Here is a 20,670-nt window from a genome sequence, read left to right on the forward strand (position 1 = left end):
TATTGTTTAACACATATCCAGTTATATTTCTAAGTTCCTATCTCTCTAAGTGCTCTTTAAATGTTTACTTAAGATATCAGTCAAATAACTGAAATCTTATATACATTGAGATTTTGTTTGCGTTAAACTCACTTGTTTTGTGACTTCCGGTGGGCGGAGCTAGCGGCTGGCAGCAGGAGTGAAGAGCTCCGTGAATCTGCCTAACCTAAATGACATTTACTGCTGCCGGCCGGCTTATCCCACGGTATTGCCTTGCTGCGTAGCCCCCTAAGATACCCCAGCTGGCCGAAGTAGCATCGTGTAGGGCAGAAAGATCGCCCTTGCCCTGGAAGGCTAAGTTAATTGACCCACGTGGCGCGCATACAAGCGCAGGTCGGCGCCATCTTGCCGGAGCCCTCCCCGACTCCTCTGTTATAGCTCAGTCGGAGCCCTTAGAAGGACATCGGCATTCAGAACTGCTGCCGGGAGGAGTGGATGAGAAGTGGGGACGTCGCAGCAGATTGGATTGACGCTTGGCACCGCTGCACCCCAGGTTGTGTCATTCCGGAGCCCGGATAAAAGGTACCCCAAGGGACACTTCCCCCCACACTCATGAGAGACTTTTAACCACTTTGGTCACGCATAAGGAGTGATATAATACAGACACAAGTACACCCATTTTTCACTTCAACTAGCTCCAGCTTATTACCAATAATTCAAGCCATCACATCTTCATTTTGGGACTCAAACCGCTAGCAGTTGTATTCTCCCCAGGGCTACATCAGCTATCACTTTCTCCTGGTGCCCCTGTGACTGCTGGGGGTGATTTACATTAACAAGTGCATATTCAGTGTCTGGACTCTATGTAGTGCACTAACCTATGCTACAGCTATATTTCAAACTATCTGAGTATTTCAAATCTTGCAGCTGTTGTAGTGCAAGCTTTCAAGACCATAATTGGGATTCTTTGGCTGTGAGTGTGAGATCTGCTAGAGGGTGAGGAAGAAATACAATTTTCTCTTTTTTAAGTGCATATTCAGTGTCTGAACCCTAAGCAGCGCAATAACCTGTGCTCCAACTATATCCCATACTATCCGAGCACTTCAAATTTTGCAGCTGGTATAGCTCAATTTTTTTCAGGATCATAATTGGGATCCCTTAGCTACGAGTGAGAAATCTGTTTGAAGGAGAGGGAAGCAACACAATCTACATAGCTGGTATAGCTAAATTTTTGTCATTTCACTTCTCCAGCCTGGGGTGTGATATCTGCAATCATCTTATTTGTGTTTACTTTTTCTTCTATACTCCATTCCCCCTCCATCTCTTCCACTCATTTGCAGCAGTACACAGCTCAACAACACCACCTGGTGGATTCTTCACAATATTACAATATTTCAGACTTTTCTGCATTTTGTTCTATGAAAGTAGACGAGTATTTCCACAGGCTGCCCTTGCCTTTAAGTAGCACCATGAGCCAACGATCAAAAAACCTGGAAAAAAGACAAAAGACTCTATCAGAAACACAGGCCAACCCTCCATTTGCAGATACTGAAGGCAACGCCTCAGGAGACCATTCCTCACTCCTGCAGGACCTTAAGGCATTTTTTTTTACCAAAAATGGATAGCTTGCAGACGGGTGTTGACACCTTGACCAGCGAAGTGAGGCTTTTCTCTGCACGCATGTCAGCTGCGGAACAAAGAATCTCGGGGGTCGAAGACAGACAGCATGAATCAGACATCTCTCTAAAACGCCTACTGAAACAAAATCAGCAACTAATGGATAAAGTGGAGGACTTGGAAAATCGTAGCAGACGAAATAACCTCCGAATCATAGGAGTCCCTGAATCCATTAAAGATAAGGATCTGCTAGAATTTGCTGCTATGACCCTTCCAAAAATCTTAGGCCTGCCTCAGGACTGTCTGCCTCTAGACATAGAAAGATCACATCGCATAGGCCCCAACAGGCATTTGGAAAATTCCAGAGAGAGGCCACGACAGGTGATTTTTAAATGCTTGAATTTCCAGGATAAGCTGGCGATCCTACGAGCCTACAGAGCGACCAAGGAAGTTATCTTTGAGGACCACCGCATCTTGCTTTTTCAGGACTTTTCAGTCGAGGTTACCAAGAGACGCAAAGACTTTGCTTCCATTTGCTCCACTCTGCATGACCAGGGGCGTAGGTTTGCGCTCATGTTTCCAGCCACTCTAAAAATCCAGAGCATGTTAGGCCCCAAAACCTTCCATTCGCCTGCGGCAGCACAGGCATACCTGGCATCAGAACGGAAACAAGACAATGGATGAAGAGACTCTAATAAGTATCAATGTTCACAGTTTCTTTAATTGCACATCATGTTTCTTATAATGTGTATCTTGCTCTTGCGGGGTCTGTGGTTCTGCTTGTATTCTCCAGTTTCGTGTGAGACCGGATACACGACCCCGCAAATGACAATTTGCTATTTTTGCTGTTGCACTGTTTATGCAGGTTTGTGTTCTTTTGCACATAGAATTATTATGGTTGGGAAACAATATTTAGTGTACTTTAATCCTGTTTTCTGTATGGGTTCTATCAAGATAATTCTTAGTTATTGCTGGTTTCTCCTATGCCTCCTTAAGTGCTTTAACCCCGCCTCGCCCCTTGTAGACCTTTGTGGGGACCTTATGTTCGCCACATGCCTTCTGACACTAGTGGCCGTTGATGTCGCAGTACTGTTTTGGGCCTGCCATATCGATACCAAGCACAAATTCCTTCAATATTCGCCGCCACCTCCGCCACCGCCCCTACCTCATTGTCTACAATCTATTCCCTGGCACATATTGTGTGCACAAAACATTGGTATGATTATTCTCTCTAAAGCTTTACTATATACCTTAAGGTTTCATATGGCTTTGTCACCCTATTCCCACCTTCCCATGGGCCGGCTCCTGGAGCTGAGATGTCATAATATCTGCTGTTGTTATGTGTTCTTACTACTCCTCTGGTTTCCTTATAAACAGATTAGCTCTAGGACAGGAAGCCTAGACATGGGCGCAGCCGTGATTATGTACCTCTACCTCATATGTATCATTAACGCAATCATGTTTTCTCATTTCTTAGAGATTTCCTGGTTTACTATAGACAATGCTATGTATAATCTTACTGAAATTTCATTACAATTACTCATGTTATGTACTAAACATTCTGATCTGTTAATTCACATGGTTGCCTCATTTGATAATATCCTGCATCTCAAAAAGTGCCTGCTTATAACTATGTTTTCTTTTTGGATCCGTCCTCAGATCATTTCTGGAGCGCTTGTGGTCTCTCCCCCCATGGGCACGAATTCAGAGAACATTGTCCCTGTTCCTTTCTTACTGGTGAGTCAATCTCTTGGGTTCCAACTTTTTGGATCTCCATTTAAATTCCACACACATGGTTTTCATCTCACGTGGAGGGCCTTTAACCTCATATGTCCCAGACTAGTCGTCCAAGAGCAAAGACACACACCGCGCAGCTCACTTTTTGCACTAGCCCACTTTTACCTTATACTAATACCATATGGCCATAAACCTTAGGCTAACTTCCTGGAATGTTGGGGGCATTACGTCCCCCGCAAAGAGGAGTATGATCCTACAACAGCTTAAAAAACTCCATACTGATATAGCTCTGCTCCAGGAGACCAAATTGACTTCTGAAGAACATGAAAAACTGAAAGTTAGATGGGTAGGTCATATCCTGTATTCCCCTACTGAAAGTAGGAAAAGAGGGGTGGCCATCCTGGTAAGAAAGGGACTCCAGGTATCTTTTTCACAAGTAGAGATAGATAAGGACGGTAGATATATAATTGCAATTCTAAAAGCAGGGAATCTGGAATATACTATATGTAATGTTTACGGTCCTAATGAATTCTGCCCTTTCTTTTGGTCCTCTCTAATAGCTAAATTGGCCACTTACGCTGCTCCTATCATTTTGGGGGGGGATTACAACTTGGTCCAGGCCCTCCCTTTGGACAGGTTTAGGGACCCAGCATCAGCTAGCTCCTCAGGTTTCTCACACTCAAGATATAAGAGGGAGGTCTTATTGATAAATAACTTAAAGACTACTTTAAATCTTGTAGATGTATGGAGAATACTAAACCCATTGGAGAGAGATTATACTTGTCTGTCTAAGACACACAACACCCTTTCACGAATAGATTATTTCCTCACCTCCTCTGTTATCACACCTCAAATTCAGCATCCGACCATAGAACACATAACGATTTCAGACCATGCCCCAATTCATTTCTTACTTCAGCCAACACCCATGAGACCCCCAAGTAGATCCTGGAGATTCCCTTCTTATCTATATCACGACATGAATTTTCGTCAACATCTGAAAAGTGCGTGGGTAAATTATGCCTCAGATAACGACCAGCACAAAGAGGACCCCAACTTGTTTTGGCACGCCTCCAAGCCCGTTATGAGGGGCTCTATCACCTCCTTCGCTGCACATCACAATAAAAGTATTAAAAAAATTGATGAGACATTTTTAGCAAACCTTACTGAGGCATATAATGAGTACCTCTCTAACCCCACTCCTGGATCTAGGAAACTATATTATGAGCTTAAGATGGCTAGAGACACATACTTAGCTCAGCAGAATATCAATTTTGATATACACAGACAGGGACGGTACTTTCGGCATGGCAACAAGTCGGGTAAGTTGCTAGCAAATTTAGTCAAACTCTATACGCCTAAATCACACATACTGGCCATAAAATCTAAATCACATCTAACTTCAAACAACAGAGAAATCATGTCAGAATTTATTAAATATTACTCCTCTTTATATACCAGCCAAGAGATTAGCTTAGAGGCTAAGCAAAGCTTCTGGGATGCTACACATATCCCGGCTCTCTCAGAAGAGCATAACTCACTACTTAGCGCCAGCATTCTACCCCAGGAAGTAGTTAAAGCTGTAAATAGAGCCAAACTCGGAAAAGCGGCAGGCCCTGATGGGCTACCTGTAGAGTACTATAGACTTCTTGTGAATGAGATGGCCCCAACTCTTGCCTCCCTATATACCGCATACTTGGAGGGTTCCTCTCAAATAGATGCCAGATTCACAGAGGCAAACATCTGTCTCATCCCTAAGCCTGATAAAGATCCCACAGATACCTCCTCATATCGCCCAATTTCGCTGTTAAACAGCGATTATAAACTACTGACCAAAATTTTAGCTGACCGGTTGTCCCAGATTCTTCCCTCAATCATACACACAGATCAGACCGGGTTTGTAAAAGGGAGATCATCAGTGATCAATATCAGGAAAACATTGGCAATTACCTCCTATTATTGGTATAACACCCATTCCTCTAATCCTGTAGATCTACAAGACGCCTGTCTCCTCGCCCTTGACGCGGAGAAGGCGTTCGACAGGATTGAATGGGATCATTTGCATACGTCACTAGAAAAATTCGGCATTTCAGGCAACTTTACAGCTTTTCTCCAACGGCTGTATACAGCCCCTAAGGCATCTTTGATAGTTAATGGGGAGCTTTCCCCCTCATTTGTATTGCAGAGGGGTACCAGACAGGGATGCCCGTTGTCCCCTTTGCTCTTTGACCTAGCCATAGAACCCCTTGCATGTCACATCCGACAAAAATGTGCGGGATTAGACGTTTTAGACCATAAGCAACATCTGTCGCTGTATGCAGATGACTTGTTGTTATTTATAGGCAATCCTGCTACCAACTTGAATCCCCTCTTAGAGGTAATTAAGACTTTTGGAACTTTCACAGGTTACAAAATTAATGTCAACAAATCTGAAGTCACGTGGCTGCAAAATAAGCAAAACACCACTTTGACAAACACCACTCTTAAAATGACAGATGGCTCATTTAAGTATTTAGGCATTCATATACATGTGAATCCCAATAAATTATACCAGTTAAATCTGTCAAATACTATAAGCAACATAAAACTTTTACTCTCGGGTTGGTGTAGTTTACCCCTATCTCTTATGGGCCGAATTCACTTGTTTAAAATGGTGGCGTTGCCCAAACTCTTATATCCTCTGCAGATGTTACCTCTCCTTCTTACCAAACAAGACACCAAGTCAATACAATCCGCTCTGGGGCAGTTTATCTGGAGGGGCAAGAAACATAGGATAGGACAAAATTACTTAGCGATGCCCCTGGAAAGAGGAGGTCTTCGTCTCCCGAACATTTTATGGTACAACTGGGCCACTCTGACTAAACTCATACTAGATTGGCTTGTAGATAACAATCGATTCACTGTCCCTGCCTTAGAAAATAGTTTGGTTAAACCAATGAGCTTGGCCTTCCTGCCCCATGCAAGCTTCACTTCACTACCCTCACACATACAGTCTCACGTATTATATAGGGACCCGCTTAGGGCTTGGGCCAAGTTGTGCAGGTTGTGGGGGGTAGACAAATCAGTGAGTAAGCTCTTGCCGATTCAGGGTAACCTAAATTTTCTCCCTGGATACACCACAAAAGCATTTCAGGAGTGGCGTGATCAAAAGCTCACAAAGATTAAACAGCTTATCAATCCTTTGACTCTGGAAATTGTCCCTTTTCAGGATTTAAGGGATGTGTTTGGTCTCCCAAGCTCCCATCGCTTCGCATACTTTCAGTGCAGACATTATATCACTAAGTTAAAAACAGAGGGGCGCCTTCTCAGGGAGCCTACCCAGGTTGATAACCTATGTGCGCTAGCAAGGCAGGGTTCATATAAAATCACACACACATACAATTTAATCTTAAAACATTTTGAAAACTCAGCTATGTGCGGGCTTATATCTAAATGGGACGGTTTTACTGATTTATTAGTTAATGAAGAGCTTATTCATACAAGTCTGAGAAAAATACAGTCAGTCACCATTTCTGCCAAGTTGAGGGAGTCACATCTAAAATTCATGCATCAGGCCTACATAACCCCGCACCTACGCTCTAGATGGGTTCCTGGAGCTAGTGATACTTGCCCTAAGTGCAGTTTGGCTTCACCAGACTGGCTGCATTTGCTTTGGAATTGCCCCAAGCTACAGAGCTTCTGGCTCAAGATATCATACTGGCTCACAAAAGCAACAAACACCCAGATAGCTCTCTCACCTCAACGTATTATTTTCCTAACCCTTAATGATAACCCACCCTCTTATGACAGCTTAGTATCCACAGTAATAGTTTTGGCGAAACAAGTGATCTTGGAGGGTTGGGCTAGTAATAAAACCCCCCCTCTCCAAAAGCTTCTTAGGAATATACATACGCAAATGCTAATAGAACAGGCAGATGTGAAGGGTGATCCGGAAAAACGAGTAAAACGTTTCATACTGAAATGGGGAACCTACCTTCTATATTTACCGGAAGCAGTTAGGGAAAGGGTCATTTACCCATTTAGAAACAGTCTTTTTATCTTAAATGAAAACCTTAAAGGAAATTGGTCTTTCCCGGCCCCCCAGAATTAACCAGTAATACTGCATTGGTGGTGCACAAACTTACCTACCCTGACGCCTTCTTTCATGGTGTCACTATTATTACCACTTCTCTCTCCCTTTCCTGCTCCTGTTGCGTGTCCATGGGGGGTGAACCAGACCGGAGTGCTCAGGTATGTTATTATGTGTTTGTATTATGAGTCTGTGTTACCTTTTGTTTGTTTATATTTCTGTTTGTTCTTGTGTTTTTTTTGTTTTTTTTTTGTTTTTTTTGTTATTTTACTTATAAGAAAATGTGAACCCATACCTCTACATGGTGGAGTCATACGGGTCGTTGATTATGTGATTGTATGAAGGATCTTGCAATGTAGTGCTTCATGTACTTTTCTATTGGACTCTTTATGCCCTACTGCCATGTATGTATTGGATTCCGATAATAAATAGTTATTAAAAAAAAAAACTCACTTGTTTTGTACTGTCACAATTCTGAGTTATAATATACTTTATGATAAAGATTGACACTTCAATGTTAAGGAACTTTGTAACTATTTTGATTTTAGTTTACCACCAATATATGGGAAAGAAAAAAAATACAAATCCCAATTTCTATATCATACTAATTGGCGTGAGGAGGCACATATAGAAACCCCTATCAATGTAATTATTGTAGGATTTTTTTTTTTTTTTAAACAAATGATCCAACTATTATCATACGTGGTAAACCATATTACCTGCTACTCTTTGGGCTAAATTAGAGATCAAAAGCTCTCACCTATTTGACTTATATTAAATAAACAATAAAAACAATGAATAGCCCCCTATTTCTAGACACTAATTTATATAACCCAAGACCAAATTTCTATACAAGGTTATAAGGCAGTTTTTTTCTTATGTTTTTCTTCCTTTTTCTTTTCCTTTATTCTCTTTCCCCTTCTCCCTTCCTTTATTAGAAGCCCTCTGGCACAATTATCTAGAGTCTTTCCAGATACTTATTTTGGTTCTTCCGCCCTTGTAGGGGTCTTCACTAGGTACTCTGGTTACCCCCTTTCCGGTATTCAGTATGGTACAAATGTTTCAGGCATATAGTCTTTTCCCTAGACTTGTAATACCCTACAAGGGGCCTCTTTTGTTGTTTTATTATTCATGGGTATTATGTCTGGTTTTATGTCCAAAAAAAGTATTCAAGCCAGCTTACGGATCGCTTTTTATATTCTTTATATATCCCACTATGGCAAGTTGTAGACTAACAAATTACTTTGCAGGTTGTGACTTTAAATCCTCTGCCCTTGTAGGGGGCTTCACTAGGTACTCCAAATGACCCTTTTGGGGTTTATGTATTTTATGCACTGTGTTTTCCACGCATACAGTCCTTACCTAGACTCATTATACCCTACAAGGGACCTCTCTTGGGGTTGTAATATTGATATATAATTTTGTCCCCCGGTATACACTTCGGGCCACATAAAAGGTCCGTTTATAGTCCTTATAAGGGTACCTGTGACTGATTATGGCCCCCCTTGTTTGGGGTATTTAAGACCTAGCCCCCCGCAGTTGTCAAACTTTATCTTCTGGGGGTTTAATATATTAAAAGAAAAGTACTCACTTTTAAGCAGGTTTCCCCCTGTACCAGTCTGGGACTCCGGTCACCACTCCACCAGTCCGTTCATTACTAAGGTATGCAGACCGTTACTTCTGGAGCTTTTTAAATCTGTGTCCTATATTTTCATTGCACCTTTGAGTATAGCTGCAACTATTCAGCCTTCTTTTGACGTTATGCTTCAGATTCCCTTAGTGCGCCGCTATCTTTGCGCTCCCGTATCCGGTCCGGAGAATTAGCTTGCCCTCCTTCATCGCTTGTTGCCTGCTGCTGTACAGGGCTCCAGGCATTTACCCGTTGTTGCCAAGGATAAGCGAGGCTGGCGTTCTTTCAGGTTTGGCATGTACACCGCACACCGATGTTCCCTCTCTCACACCCACTCCGCCTACCGGATGCTCGTCATCGACCCATAAAAGTGTTTTAAAATGACCGGCTCTATCTGAATCATGCGAGTTTAATTTTTATTTTCCTGTCCCTTTAAGCACTGCCAGTTTATTTCCTTTCCCACAGTGTGGCGTGTTTGCTATGTATTAGAGGGAATGTCCTAGGAACCATAGATTGCACCCAAGTGGCACTCTAGGTGGTGCTGGGCGTGGGCACAGATCCTGCTTGCTCACACCTGACACACAAAAGGAATAACGTCTCTCTCACATTTACACCACATCTTTAAGTGCACCTTTGGTTTACTTTAAGGACAGTCTAGTCAAAATGAAACTTTCATAATTCAGATAGGGCATGCATTTTTAAACAACATTCCAAATTTACTTTTAGATTCAAATTTGCTTTGTTCTCTTGGTATTCTTGTTGAAAGCTAAACCTAGGTAGGCTCATATGTTTATTTTTTAAGCTCTTGAAGGCCGCCTTTTATCTCGGTGCATTTTGACAGTTTTTGACAGCTAGACAGCACTAGTTCATTTGGGCCATCTAGATAAAATGTTGCTCACTCCTGTGGAGTCATTTAGCCCTGGCTAAAATGAGTCTGCCAAAAGAACTGAGATAAAGGGCAGTCTGCAGAGGCTTAGATATAAGGTAATCACAGAGGTAAAAAGTATATTAATATAACAGTGTTGGTTATGCAAAACTAGGGAATGGGTAATAAAGGGATTATCTATCTTTTTAAACAATAACAATTCTGGAGTAGACTGTCCCTTTAACTCTCACTCCTATTAATTCTGTGTGTGTTCTTTTTGTTGTTTTTCTCTTCCTGTGTGCCTGCTACTTTTGTATGCGTGCGGTATGTGTTGTTTGTGGAAAAGATTCATAAAAACATGTTTATTTAAAAGATTTTTTTGGAACCTGACTTTCTGTTCCTCATCTTTAGAAATACATTAAACAACTAATCCTTTTAAATAAAATATAACAATAAAATAAGTGAAAATGTCCTTATAGTATTTTTCAACAGTAATGGCCATTTAATTAACAGTCAACTTAAAAAAAGATTCAAACATATATAGATATGAGACTCAAGGTAATCAGCAGGGAGGTGACAAGAGAAAGAAAATGTCCCCTGGCTTTTGCATGTATCTACAGTCTGATTCTGGATATGAGCCATAAAAGAGCCCTTAACTGAACCACTGTCCTCTTTCAATCAAGGACTTGTCTAGTTATGATCTGAACAATGCAAAATAAACAGTGAAATTAATGTGTGGGCTGTACAACTGTGGCTAAGTCCCAGCCATAAGTAAACCCATACACCAAGCAAACCAATTACTGAAAACAGGAATTATATGAAGCATTAAAGGGACACTAAACCCACATTTTTTTCTTTCATGATTCAGATAGAGCATGCAATTTTAAGCAACTTTCTAATTTACTCCTATTATCATTTTTTCTTTGTTCTCTTGCTATCTTTATTTAAAAGGCAGGAATGTAAATCTTAGCAGCCAGCCCATTTTAAGTTCAGCACCATGGATAGTGCTTGCTTATTGGTCGCTGACAATTAGCCACCAATATGCAAGCATAACCCAGGTTCTCAACCAAAAATGGGCTGGCTCCCCTGCATCACATTCCTGCTTTTTAAATAAAGATAGCAAGAGAATGAAGAAAAAATGATAATAGGAGTAAATTAGAAAGTTGCTGTAAATTGCATGCTCTATCTGAATCATGAAAAAAAAAATGGGTTTAGTGTCCCTTTAACTAAAAAAAATGTTTTTGTTACTTTTATTTTAGTTTACTTTGCCATCATTCATTATTATCTCAATTATTTTAGGGTCTTTATTTATTATTATTTTTTGTTATCGAATTTAATACTTTCATGTGTGGATTTAACATGTTAAGTATAAAGTTGATTAATTTGTTCACAAGATACAATTGAATGGTTCTAATTGCTTGCATAGACCTTTAATGTTTTTTACTATATCACCTATTAGGCTTATACCCATAAAGGGTTCATTGAATCTCAGGTATAAATGAACCACACACCTGCACATCCACACTAGGGATGGGCGAATGTTTCTAAAAAACAAAATTTATGCTTACCTGATAAATTTCTTTCTCTTGTGGCGTATCCAGTCCATGGGTTCATCCATTACTTGTGGGATATTCTCCTTCCCAACAGGAAGTTGCAAGAGGACACCCACAGCAGAGCTGTCTATATAGCTCCTCCCCTAACTGCCACTCCCAGTCATTCGACCGAAGACAAGCAAGAAAAAAGGAGAAACTATAGGGTGCAGTGGTGACTGTAGTTTAAAAATAAACACCTGCCTTAAAGTGACAGGGCGGGCCGTGGACTGGATACACCACAAGAGAAAGAAATTTATCAGGTAAGCATACATTTTGTTTTCTCTTGTAAGGTGTATCCAGTCCACGGGTTCATCCATTACTTGTGGGATACCAATACCAAAGCTTTAGGACACGGATGAAGGGAGGGACAAGGCAGGAACTTAAACGGAAAGCACCACTGCCTGCAAGACCTTTCTCCCAAAAATAGCCTCTGAGGAAGCAAAAGTATCAAATTTGTAGAATTTAGAAAAAGTATGAAGCGAAGACCAAGTCGCCACCTTACAAATCTGTTCAACAGAAGCCTCATTTTTAAAAGCCCATGTGGAAGCTACCGCTCTAGTGGAATGAGCTGTAATTCTTTCAGGAGGCTGCTGGCCAGCAGTCTCATAAGCTAAACAGATTATGCTTCTCAGCCAAAAAGAAAGAGAAGATGCCGAAGCCTTTTGGCCTCTCCTCTGTCCAGAGTAGACAACAAACAATGCAGATGTTTGACGAAAATCCTTAGTAGCTTGTAAATAAAACTTTAAAGCATGAACCACGTCAAGATTGTGTAATAGACGTTCCTTCTTTGAAGAAGGATTAGGACACAGTGATGGAACAACAATCTCCTGATTGATATTCTTATTAGATACCACCTTAGGAAGAAACCCAGGTTTGGTACGCAAAACTACCTTATCTGTATGGAAGATCAGATACGGGGAATCACACTGTAAGGCAGATAACTCTGAAACTCTTTGAGCCGAAGAGATAGCTACCAAAAACAGAACTTTCCAAGATAAAAAAGTTTGATATCTATGGAATGCAGAGGTTCAAACGGAACCCCTTGAAGAACTTTAAGAACTAAATTTAAACTCCATGGCGGAGCAACAGGTTTAAACACAGGCTTGATTCTAACTAAAGCCTGACAAAACGCCTGAACGTCTGGAACATCTGCCAGATGCTTGTGCAGAAGAATAGACAGAGCAGAAATCTGTCCCTTAAAGAACTAGCCGAAATCCCTTCTCCAATCCTTCTTGGAGAAAGGATAATATCCTAGGAATCCTGACTTTACTCCATGAGTAACCCTTGGATTCACACCAATGAAGATATTTACACCATATCTTAAGATAGATTTTCCTGGTGACAGGCTTTCGAGCCTGAATTAAGGTATCAATGACCGACTCGGAGAAACCACGTTTTGATAAAATCAAGCGTTCAATCTCCAAGCAGTCAGCCGCAGAGAAATTAGATTTGGATGTTTGAATGGACCTTGGAGTAGAAGGTCCTGCCTCAGCAGCAGAGTCCATGGTGGAAGGGATGACATGTCCACCAGATCTGCATACCAAGTCCTGCGTGGCCACGCAGGTGCTATCAAAATCACTGAAGCTCTCTCCTGTTTGATCTTGGCAATCAGACGAGGGAGGAGAGGAAATGGAGGGAACACATAAGCCAGGCTGAAGGACCAGGGCACTGCTAGAGCATCTATCAGTGCTGCCTGGGGATCCCTTGACCTGGACCCGTAACAGGGAAGCTTGGTGTTCTGACGAGACGCCATCAGATCCACTTCTAGTTTGCCCCATAGTTGAATCAGCTGGGCAAATACCTCCAGATGGAGCTCCCACTCCCCCGGATGAAAAGTCTGCCGACTTAGAAAATCCGCCTCCCAGTTCTCTACTCCTGGGATATGGATAGCCGAGAGATGGCAAGAGTGAACCTCTGCCCATAGAATTATCTTTGAAACCTCCAACATTGCCAGGGGGCTTCTTTTCCCCCCTGATGGTTGATATAGGCTACAGTCGTGATATTGTCCGACTGAAATCTGATGAACCTGACCGCAGCTAATTGAGAACAAGCCTGAAGAGCATTGAATATCACTCTCAGTTCCAGAATGTTTATCGGAAGGAGGGCTTCCTCCTGAGTCCACGAACCCTGAGCCTTCAGGGAGTTCCAGACTGCGCCCCAGCCCAGAAGGCTGGCATCTGTTGTGACTATAGTCCACTCTGGCCTGCGGAAACTCATTCCCCTGGACAGATGGACCCGAGAGAACCACCAGAGAAGAGAATCCCTGGTCTCTTGATCCAGATTTAGCAGAGGGGACAAATCTGTGTAATCCCCATTCCACTGATTGAGCATGCAAAGTTGCAGTGGTCTGAGATGTAGGCGGGCAAACAGAACTATGTCCATTGCCGCTACCATTAGGCCGATTACTTCCATACACTGAGCCACTGACGGCCGAGAAGTGGAATGAAGAGCACGGCAGGAAGTTAGAAGCTTTGATAACCGGACCTCTGTCAGAAAATTTTTCATTTCTACTGAAATTATCAGTGTTCCTAGGAAGGAAACTCTTGTGAGAGGGGAGAGAGAACTCTTTTCTTCGTTCACCTTCCACCCGTGAGACCTCAGAAAGGCCAGAACAATGTCCGTATGGGACTTGGCAATTTGAAAAGTCAACGCCTGTATCAAAATGTTGTCTAGGTAAGGAGCCACCGCTATGCCCCGTGGCCTTAGAACCACCAGTAGGGACCCTAGAACCTTCGTAAAGATTCTTGGTGCCATGGCTAACCCGAAGGGAAGAGCCACAAACTGGTAAGGCCTGTCTAAGAAGGCGAACCTGAGGAACTGATGATGATCTCTGTGAATCGGAATGTGGAGATAAGCATCCTTTAAGTCCACGGTAGTCATATATTGACCCTCCTGGATCATAGGGAGGATGGTTCGGATAGTCTCCATCTTGAAGGATGGTACCCTGAGAAATTTGTTTAGGATCTTGAGATCCAAGATTGGTCTGAAAGTTCCCTCTTTTTTGGGAAATATAAACAGATTTGAATAGAAGCCCTGCCCCTGTTCCTCCCTTGGAACTGGGTGGATCACTCCCATAACCAGCAGGTCTTGAACACAATGTAAGAATGTCTCTCTCTTTATCTGGTTTACAGATAATTGTGAGAGATGAAATCTCCCCTTTGGAGATGAAGCTTTGAAGTCCAGAAGATGTCCCTGGGAACAATCTCTAATGCCCAGGGATCCTGGACGTCTCTTGCCCAAGCCTGGGCGAAGAGAGAGAGTCTGCCCCCACTAGATCCAGTCCCGGATCAGGGGCTACTCCTTCATGCTGTCTTAGAGGCAGCCGCAGGTTTCTTGGCCTGCTTCCCCTTATTCCAAGCCTGGTAAGGTCTCCAGACTGGTTTGGACTGGGCGAAATTTCCCTCTTGTTTTGCATTAGAGGAAACTGAAGCTGCGCCACTCTTGAAGTTTCGAAAGGAACGAAAATTATTCTGTTTGGTCCTTAACTTATTGGACCTATCCTGAGGAAGGGCGTGACCTTTTCCTCCAGTAATATCAGAAATGATCTCCTTCAGACCGGGCCCGAATAGGGTCTGTCCCTTGAAGGGGATGTTAAGAAGCTTAGACTTTGAAGTAACGTCTGCTGACCAGGACTTAAGCCATAGCGCCCTACACGCCAAAATGGCAAAAGCTGAATTCTTAGCCGTTAGCTTGGCTAAATGAAACATGGCGTCAGAAATAAAGGAGTTAGCTAACTTAAGAGCTTTAATCCTGTCTAGAATATCGTCTAACGGGGTCTCCACCTGTAGAGCCTCCTCAAGAGACTCAAACCAAAAAGCCACTGCAGCAGTAACTGGGGCAATGCATGCAAGAGGCTGGAGAATAAAACCTTGATGTATAAAAATTTTCTTAAGGAGACCCTCCAATTTTTTATCCATAGGATCTAGGAAAGCACAACTGTCCTCGACGGGGATAGTTGTATGCTTAGCTAGGGTGGAGACTGCTCCCTCCACCTTAGGAACCGTCTGCCACGAGTCCCGTATGGTGGCATCTATGGGAAACAATCTTTTTAAAAGCAGGAGGGGAGAGAACGGCACACCTGGTCTATCCCATTCCTTAGTAATAATTTCCGAAAACCTCTTAGGGACTGGAAAAACATCGGTGTAAACAGGTACTGCAAAGTATTTGTCCATTTTACACAATTTCTCTGGAACCACAATGGGGTCACAGTCATCCAGAGTCGCTAAAACCTCCCTAGGCAATAAGCGGAGGTGTTCAAGCTTAAATTTAAATGCTGTCATCTCAGAATCAGACTGAAGTAACGCCTTCACTGAGTCTGAAATGTCACCCACAGATAGAAGCTCACCTGCCTCGGCTTCTGAGCATTGTGAGGGTATATCGGACACAGGCAATAAAGCGTCAGAAAGCTCTGTATTAATTCTAGCCCCAGAGCTGTCTCGCTTTCCATGTAGCCCTGGCAGTTTGGAGAATACCTCTGTGAGGATAGCATTCATAACTGCCGCCATGTCATGTAAGGTAAAAGAATTAGACGTGCTAGATGTACTTGGCGTCACTTGAGCGGGAGTTATAGGGCAATATGAATATTAACTTGAGTATTACCCTGTTATGTAAGCATGATCCCATTCGCTGTTAAATCACTGCATCAGGCTTACCTCAAATACACAAGGCTCTGTCAGCATTTTCTATAACTTATTCCTCTCTCTAGAAATAAAAATACTGAACGTACCTCAAAGCAGGTAATCTGCAGGCCATTCCCCGAACTGAAGTTTTCCCATTTTCATCAGTTATGTGTGAGAACAGCAATGGACCTTAGTTACAAACCGCGAAGATCATCAAATCTCCAGGCAGAACTCTTCTTCTAATTTCTGCCTGAGAGAAAAACAGTACAACGCCGGTACCGTTTAAAAATAACAAACTCTTGATTGAAGGTAAAACTACACTAAGTCACCACATATCTCTTGATACTTCATTTCTTGTCGAGAGTTGCAAGAGAATGACTGGGAGTGGCAGTTAGGGGAGGAGCTATATAGACAGCTCTGCTGTGGGTGTCCTCTTGCAACTTCCTGTTGGGAAGGAGAATATCCCACAAGTAATGGATGACCCCATGGACTGGATACACCTTACAAGAGAAATTCGAAATTTAAAACAAATTTTGATACATTCGTTCGAATCGAATTTCGAATGTTTATATAACATTATAACATTCTATTTTCGAATTTTTCAATAAAATTCGAAAATATTCATTTGAATAATAGAATGTGACATTCAAATTTGAAATAGTATTTGTAGTCTACAACTGTGTTTAATAAATGTAATATTCGAATTTGAATGCTACATTCGAATGTCACATTCGAATTTGAAATAGTATTTCTAGTCTAATACTGTGTTTTATAAATATAATATTCGAATTTGAATGTGATATTCGATTTGAATGTGACATTCGAAATAGTGTTTCTAGTCTACAATTGTGTTTTATAAATGTAATATTCGAATTCAAATGTGACATTTGAATGTAACATTCGAATTCGAATGTGACATTCGAAAACTGTAAAAAACATTTGAAAATTGAATTTTTAAGAATATTCGTTCTTATCAACATTCTATTATGTAAATCGAATTTCTACAATAACATTCATTCTAACATTCGAATTCGGATATAAACACATTCGCCCATCCCTAATCCACACCTCTCTGACGAAGTGTATTTGGTCACACGAAACGCGTAAGAGGACAATTTGTTGCACTATGTGGAGTTCTTTAATGTCCAACCTGCACTGTTCAGAATAAACTGCATTTGATTTGCACAAAAGCCGGATTGCTGTTGCTTTTGTCTTTTTGGTGATTACTGAAAAGAGGAGAAAGTCCTATTTGAAACCAGGTTGAACTGGCCATTGTGTTATCACGTCTAATAGTGTCTCTGAACTTATATACACAATAAACATTTTCAAGTAGACTGTCCCTTTAACCAAGTTTAGAATAAGAAAAGGGGGACTGTGTTGAAACTCTGTTTATCTCACCCATTAAAGTAAAAACAAAAGAAACCCTTTCAAATAAAGGGCGGTATGTCCCTCTTGATGTTATATAGCTAATGAAAAAAATGAGTCATATGTAATCCACTGGATAGAAAGTAAATAAATAAAAAGGATAGGTCAAGGAGTCTGCACTAACCTCTCTATTAAATATAAACTAATAGAGAGTTGATACCTCAAAATATAAGCAACAATCTTTTGTCTTCAAATGATGGGTCACATGACCCTCTGGATAGTTAGTGATGTAGAAATTACAATTATTTATCTCACTACTTACATGTGTTAGAGATTTAAACAAGGAGGGTTTTTATACTACAAATAAATATTGAATTATTCTGTTCATTAAGTTTTACCATTTTTTCTCCCCAGGAAAATTTCTATGGACAATAACTATTTATGATCATAATCATCATTTATTTTTGCAATGGAGTGTTTGGTCATTTAAACATGTCAATTATAAAAAGTTCATTGTAAACATGAATTGAGATTATTGATTAAGTGAAAACACCTGAATTTAATCACAGGAAGCAGTCATCATCAGTACTGAATCAATTAGCTGCCATGTTCTAGTTTTGTAGGTTGTGTGTCCATGAAGTTGTCTGAAACAGATGAAACCACTTTAAAATGCCAAGTAACTTTTCCTGTAGGTCATACACCAACTTCTAATGACTTTGAATGGTTTTCAAATGAAAGTCAATGAGCACCTGAGCTTGCATTTAATGTTAATGGATTGAAGCATTGGTTGAGTTATAAAAAACAAAAGAACATTTAAAATCTGTTATATTGTGAGAAAAATGCCTTCCCGGTTTAATTTTTTTTTGTTAAATAAAAAAAAGTTCTTGTTTCTAATTAAAAAATGTTTCTGAATTAGATTGTGGTATATGATAATATATGGTTGATTGAAATTGTTGTTAAGATTTTATGTCATATTCATAAAATAGAATACAAAAGTTTGTTAATCTTCCAAACAATGAGGGAAGAGTCACAGAACGGACCTTCTTGAAGCCTAAATGCTCATAAAGTTTTTGAGCAGCAAATTGTATTATAGCTGTTTCTAGACTCATAACTCTGCACCTGTGTTGTCGTGCAAAGTCAATAGCCTTTAGACACAGAGCTTTGGCTATTCCCTGCCCCCGATGATCCTTTGCAACAGACAAACGTCTCAGCACCATTTCTTCATTGGAATCTTGGGCTGGTTGGACTCCAACCATACCTACAACTTTTCCATTGGATTCAACCACCCAGAAGCAGGAGCGTTCCATCTCCATGTAGAACTTCTCAATATCAAGCAGGTCTTCTCTCTGGCTCTTTTCCACATACTGAATGAACTCATTTTTCAAGAAATACCAGTAAACAGCCAGCATGGCAGCCAAGCCTACTAGGGACAATAAAAAGGACTTGGAAACGAAAAGCAAGATAATAAAACACACCAAAAAAAAGATGATAACTTGAGGGCGCTTCAGAAAGTAGAAGGCTGAAGCAGGAACGAGCGCAAACATCCCTTTTGCAAACAGAAGGCGAACAGCATCATAGTCACTGTTGTTGTATTTCCGGATAAAAAATTTGGCCATGACACATTAAATGATGCACAAAGTATTCTGCAAAGGACAAGAATAAAATATGTTTACATCAATAGAAAACATTACCTCACTTTGCTTGAGACAAGTAAAACTGCATTTGTTCTTTTAGTGTGATTGATGTGGGTTGGTGCTGAATTTATACGTTTTCAAACACAATTAACTAACAAACTGCTCCACTGCCATTTTGTTTGTTTTCTGATTCAGACGCCAGCAGCACCAGGGAAGAGATCATGGGAAGTAGATGGAACAAAGGGAACAGATAAGGGGAAGCCAGCAGCACCAGGGAACAGATAAGGGGAAGTCAGCAGCACCGGGGAACAGATAAGGGGAAGCCAGCAGCACCGGGGAACAGATAAGGGGAAGCCAGCAGCACCGGGGAACAGATAAGGGGAAGCCAGCAGCACCGGGGAACAGATAAGGGGAAGCCAGCAGCACCGGGGAACAGATAAGGGGAAGCCAGCAGCACCGGGGAACAGATAAGGGGAAGCCAGCAGCACCAGGGAACAGATAAGGGGAAGCCAGCAGCACCAGGGAACAGATAAGGGGAAGCCAGCAGCACCAGGGAACAGATAAGGAGAAGCCAGCAGCACCTGGGGACAGATAAGGAGAAGCCAGCAGCACCTGGGGACAGATAAGGAGAAGCCAGCAGCACCAGGGGACAGATAAGGAGAAGCCAGCAGCACCAGGGGACAGATAAGGAGAAGCCAGCAGCACCAGGGGACAGATAAGGGGAAGCCAGCAGCACCAGGGGACAGATAAGGGGAAGCCAGCAGCACCAGGGGACAGATAAGGAGAAGCCAGCAGCACCAGGGGACAGATAAGGGGAAGCCAGCAGCACCAGGGGACAGATAAGGGGAAGCCAGCAGCACCAGGGGACAGATAAGGGGAAGCCAGCAGCACCAGGGGACAGATAAGGGGAAGCCAGCAGCACCAGGGGACAGATAAGGAGAAGCCAGCAGCACCAGGGGACAGATAAGGGGAAGCCAGCAGCACCAGGGGACAGATAAGGGGAAGCCAGCAGCACCAGGGGACAGATAAGGGGAAGCCAGCAGCACCAGGGGACAGATAAGGGGAAGCCAGCAGCACCAGGGGACAGATAAGGAGAAGCCAGCAGCACCAGGGGACAGATAAGGGGAAGCCAGCAGCACCAGGGGACAGATAAGGAGAAGCCAGCAGCTTAGTGAAGGCTGTCGCTTGGAACAAATAAAGGAGCTTTCAGCATTAAGTCCCCTTAATTTGTAAATTCTAGTGTTTCACACACGCTAACATTTACCAGCACTTTAAATCAGAACGTACAGTAAAGGGACATAAAACACAACATTTTTCTTTCATGATTCAGATATAGAATACAATTCAACTACTTTTCAATTTACTTCCATCTAATTTGCTTAATTCTTTAAATATTATTTCTTGAAAAAATAGCAGTGCACATGGGTGAGCCAATCACACAAGGCATCTATGTACAGCCACCAATCAGCAGTTACTGTGTGTATTTATATATGCTTTCAACAAAGGATGTCAATAAATTGAAGCAAATTAGATAATAGAAGTTAATTGCAAAGCTGTTTAAAA

The 20,670-nt window shown here is 41.8% G+C and overlaps 1 protein-coding gene across 1 annotated transcript; it reads right to left on the reverse strand.

Moving 5' to 3' along the window:
* Window positions 1-17,911: 17,911 nt before the first annotated feature.
* On the reverse strand, window positions 17,912-19,109 carry LOC128648329 (probable N-acetyltransferase camello). The gene has a single exon (XM_053700935.1). It carries the CDS (start codon window positions 19,087-19,089, stop codon window positions 18,430-18,432), a length of 660 nt encoding a protein of 219 aa, XP_053556910.1. The 5' UTR covers window positions 19,090-19,109; the 3' UTR covers window positions 17,912-18,429.
* Between the last annotated feature and the right edge of the window lie 1,561 nt (window positions 19,110-20,670).

The sequence above is a fragment of the Bombina bombina genome, chromosome 2 (genome assembly GCF_027579735.1).
Source record: "Bombina bombina isolate aBomBom1 chromosome 2, aBomBom1.pri, whole genome shotgun sequence".
Lineage (NCBI taxonomy): Eukaryota > Metazoa > Chordata > Amphibia > Anura > Bombinatoridae > Bombina > Bombina bombina.

Coding starts and splice junctions, on each gene's coding strand:
- LOC128648329 (XM_053700935.1), bottom strand. CDS start 19,089: ATGGCCAAATTTTTTATCCGGAAATACAACAACAGTGACTATGATGCT.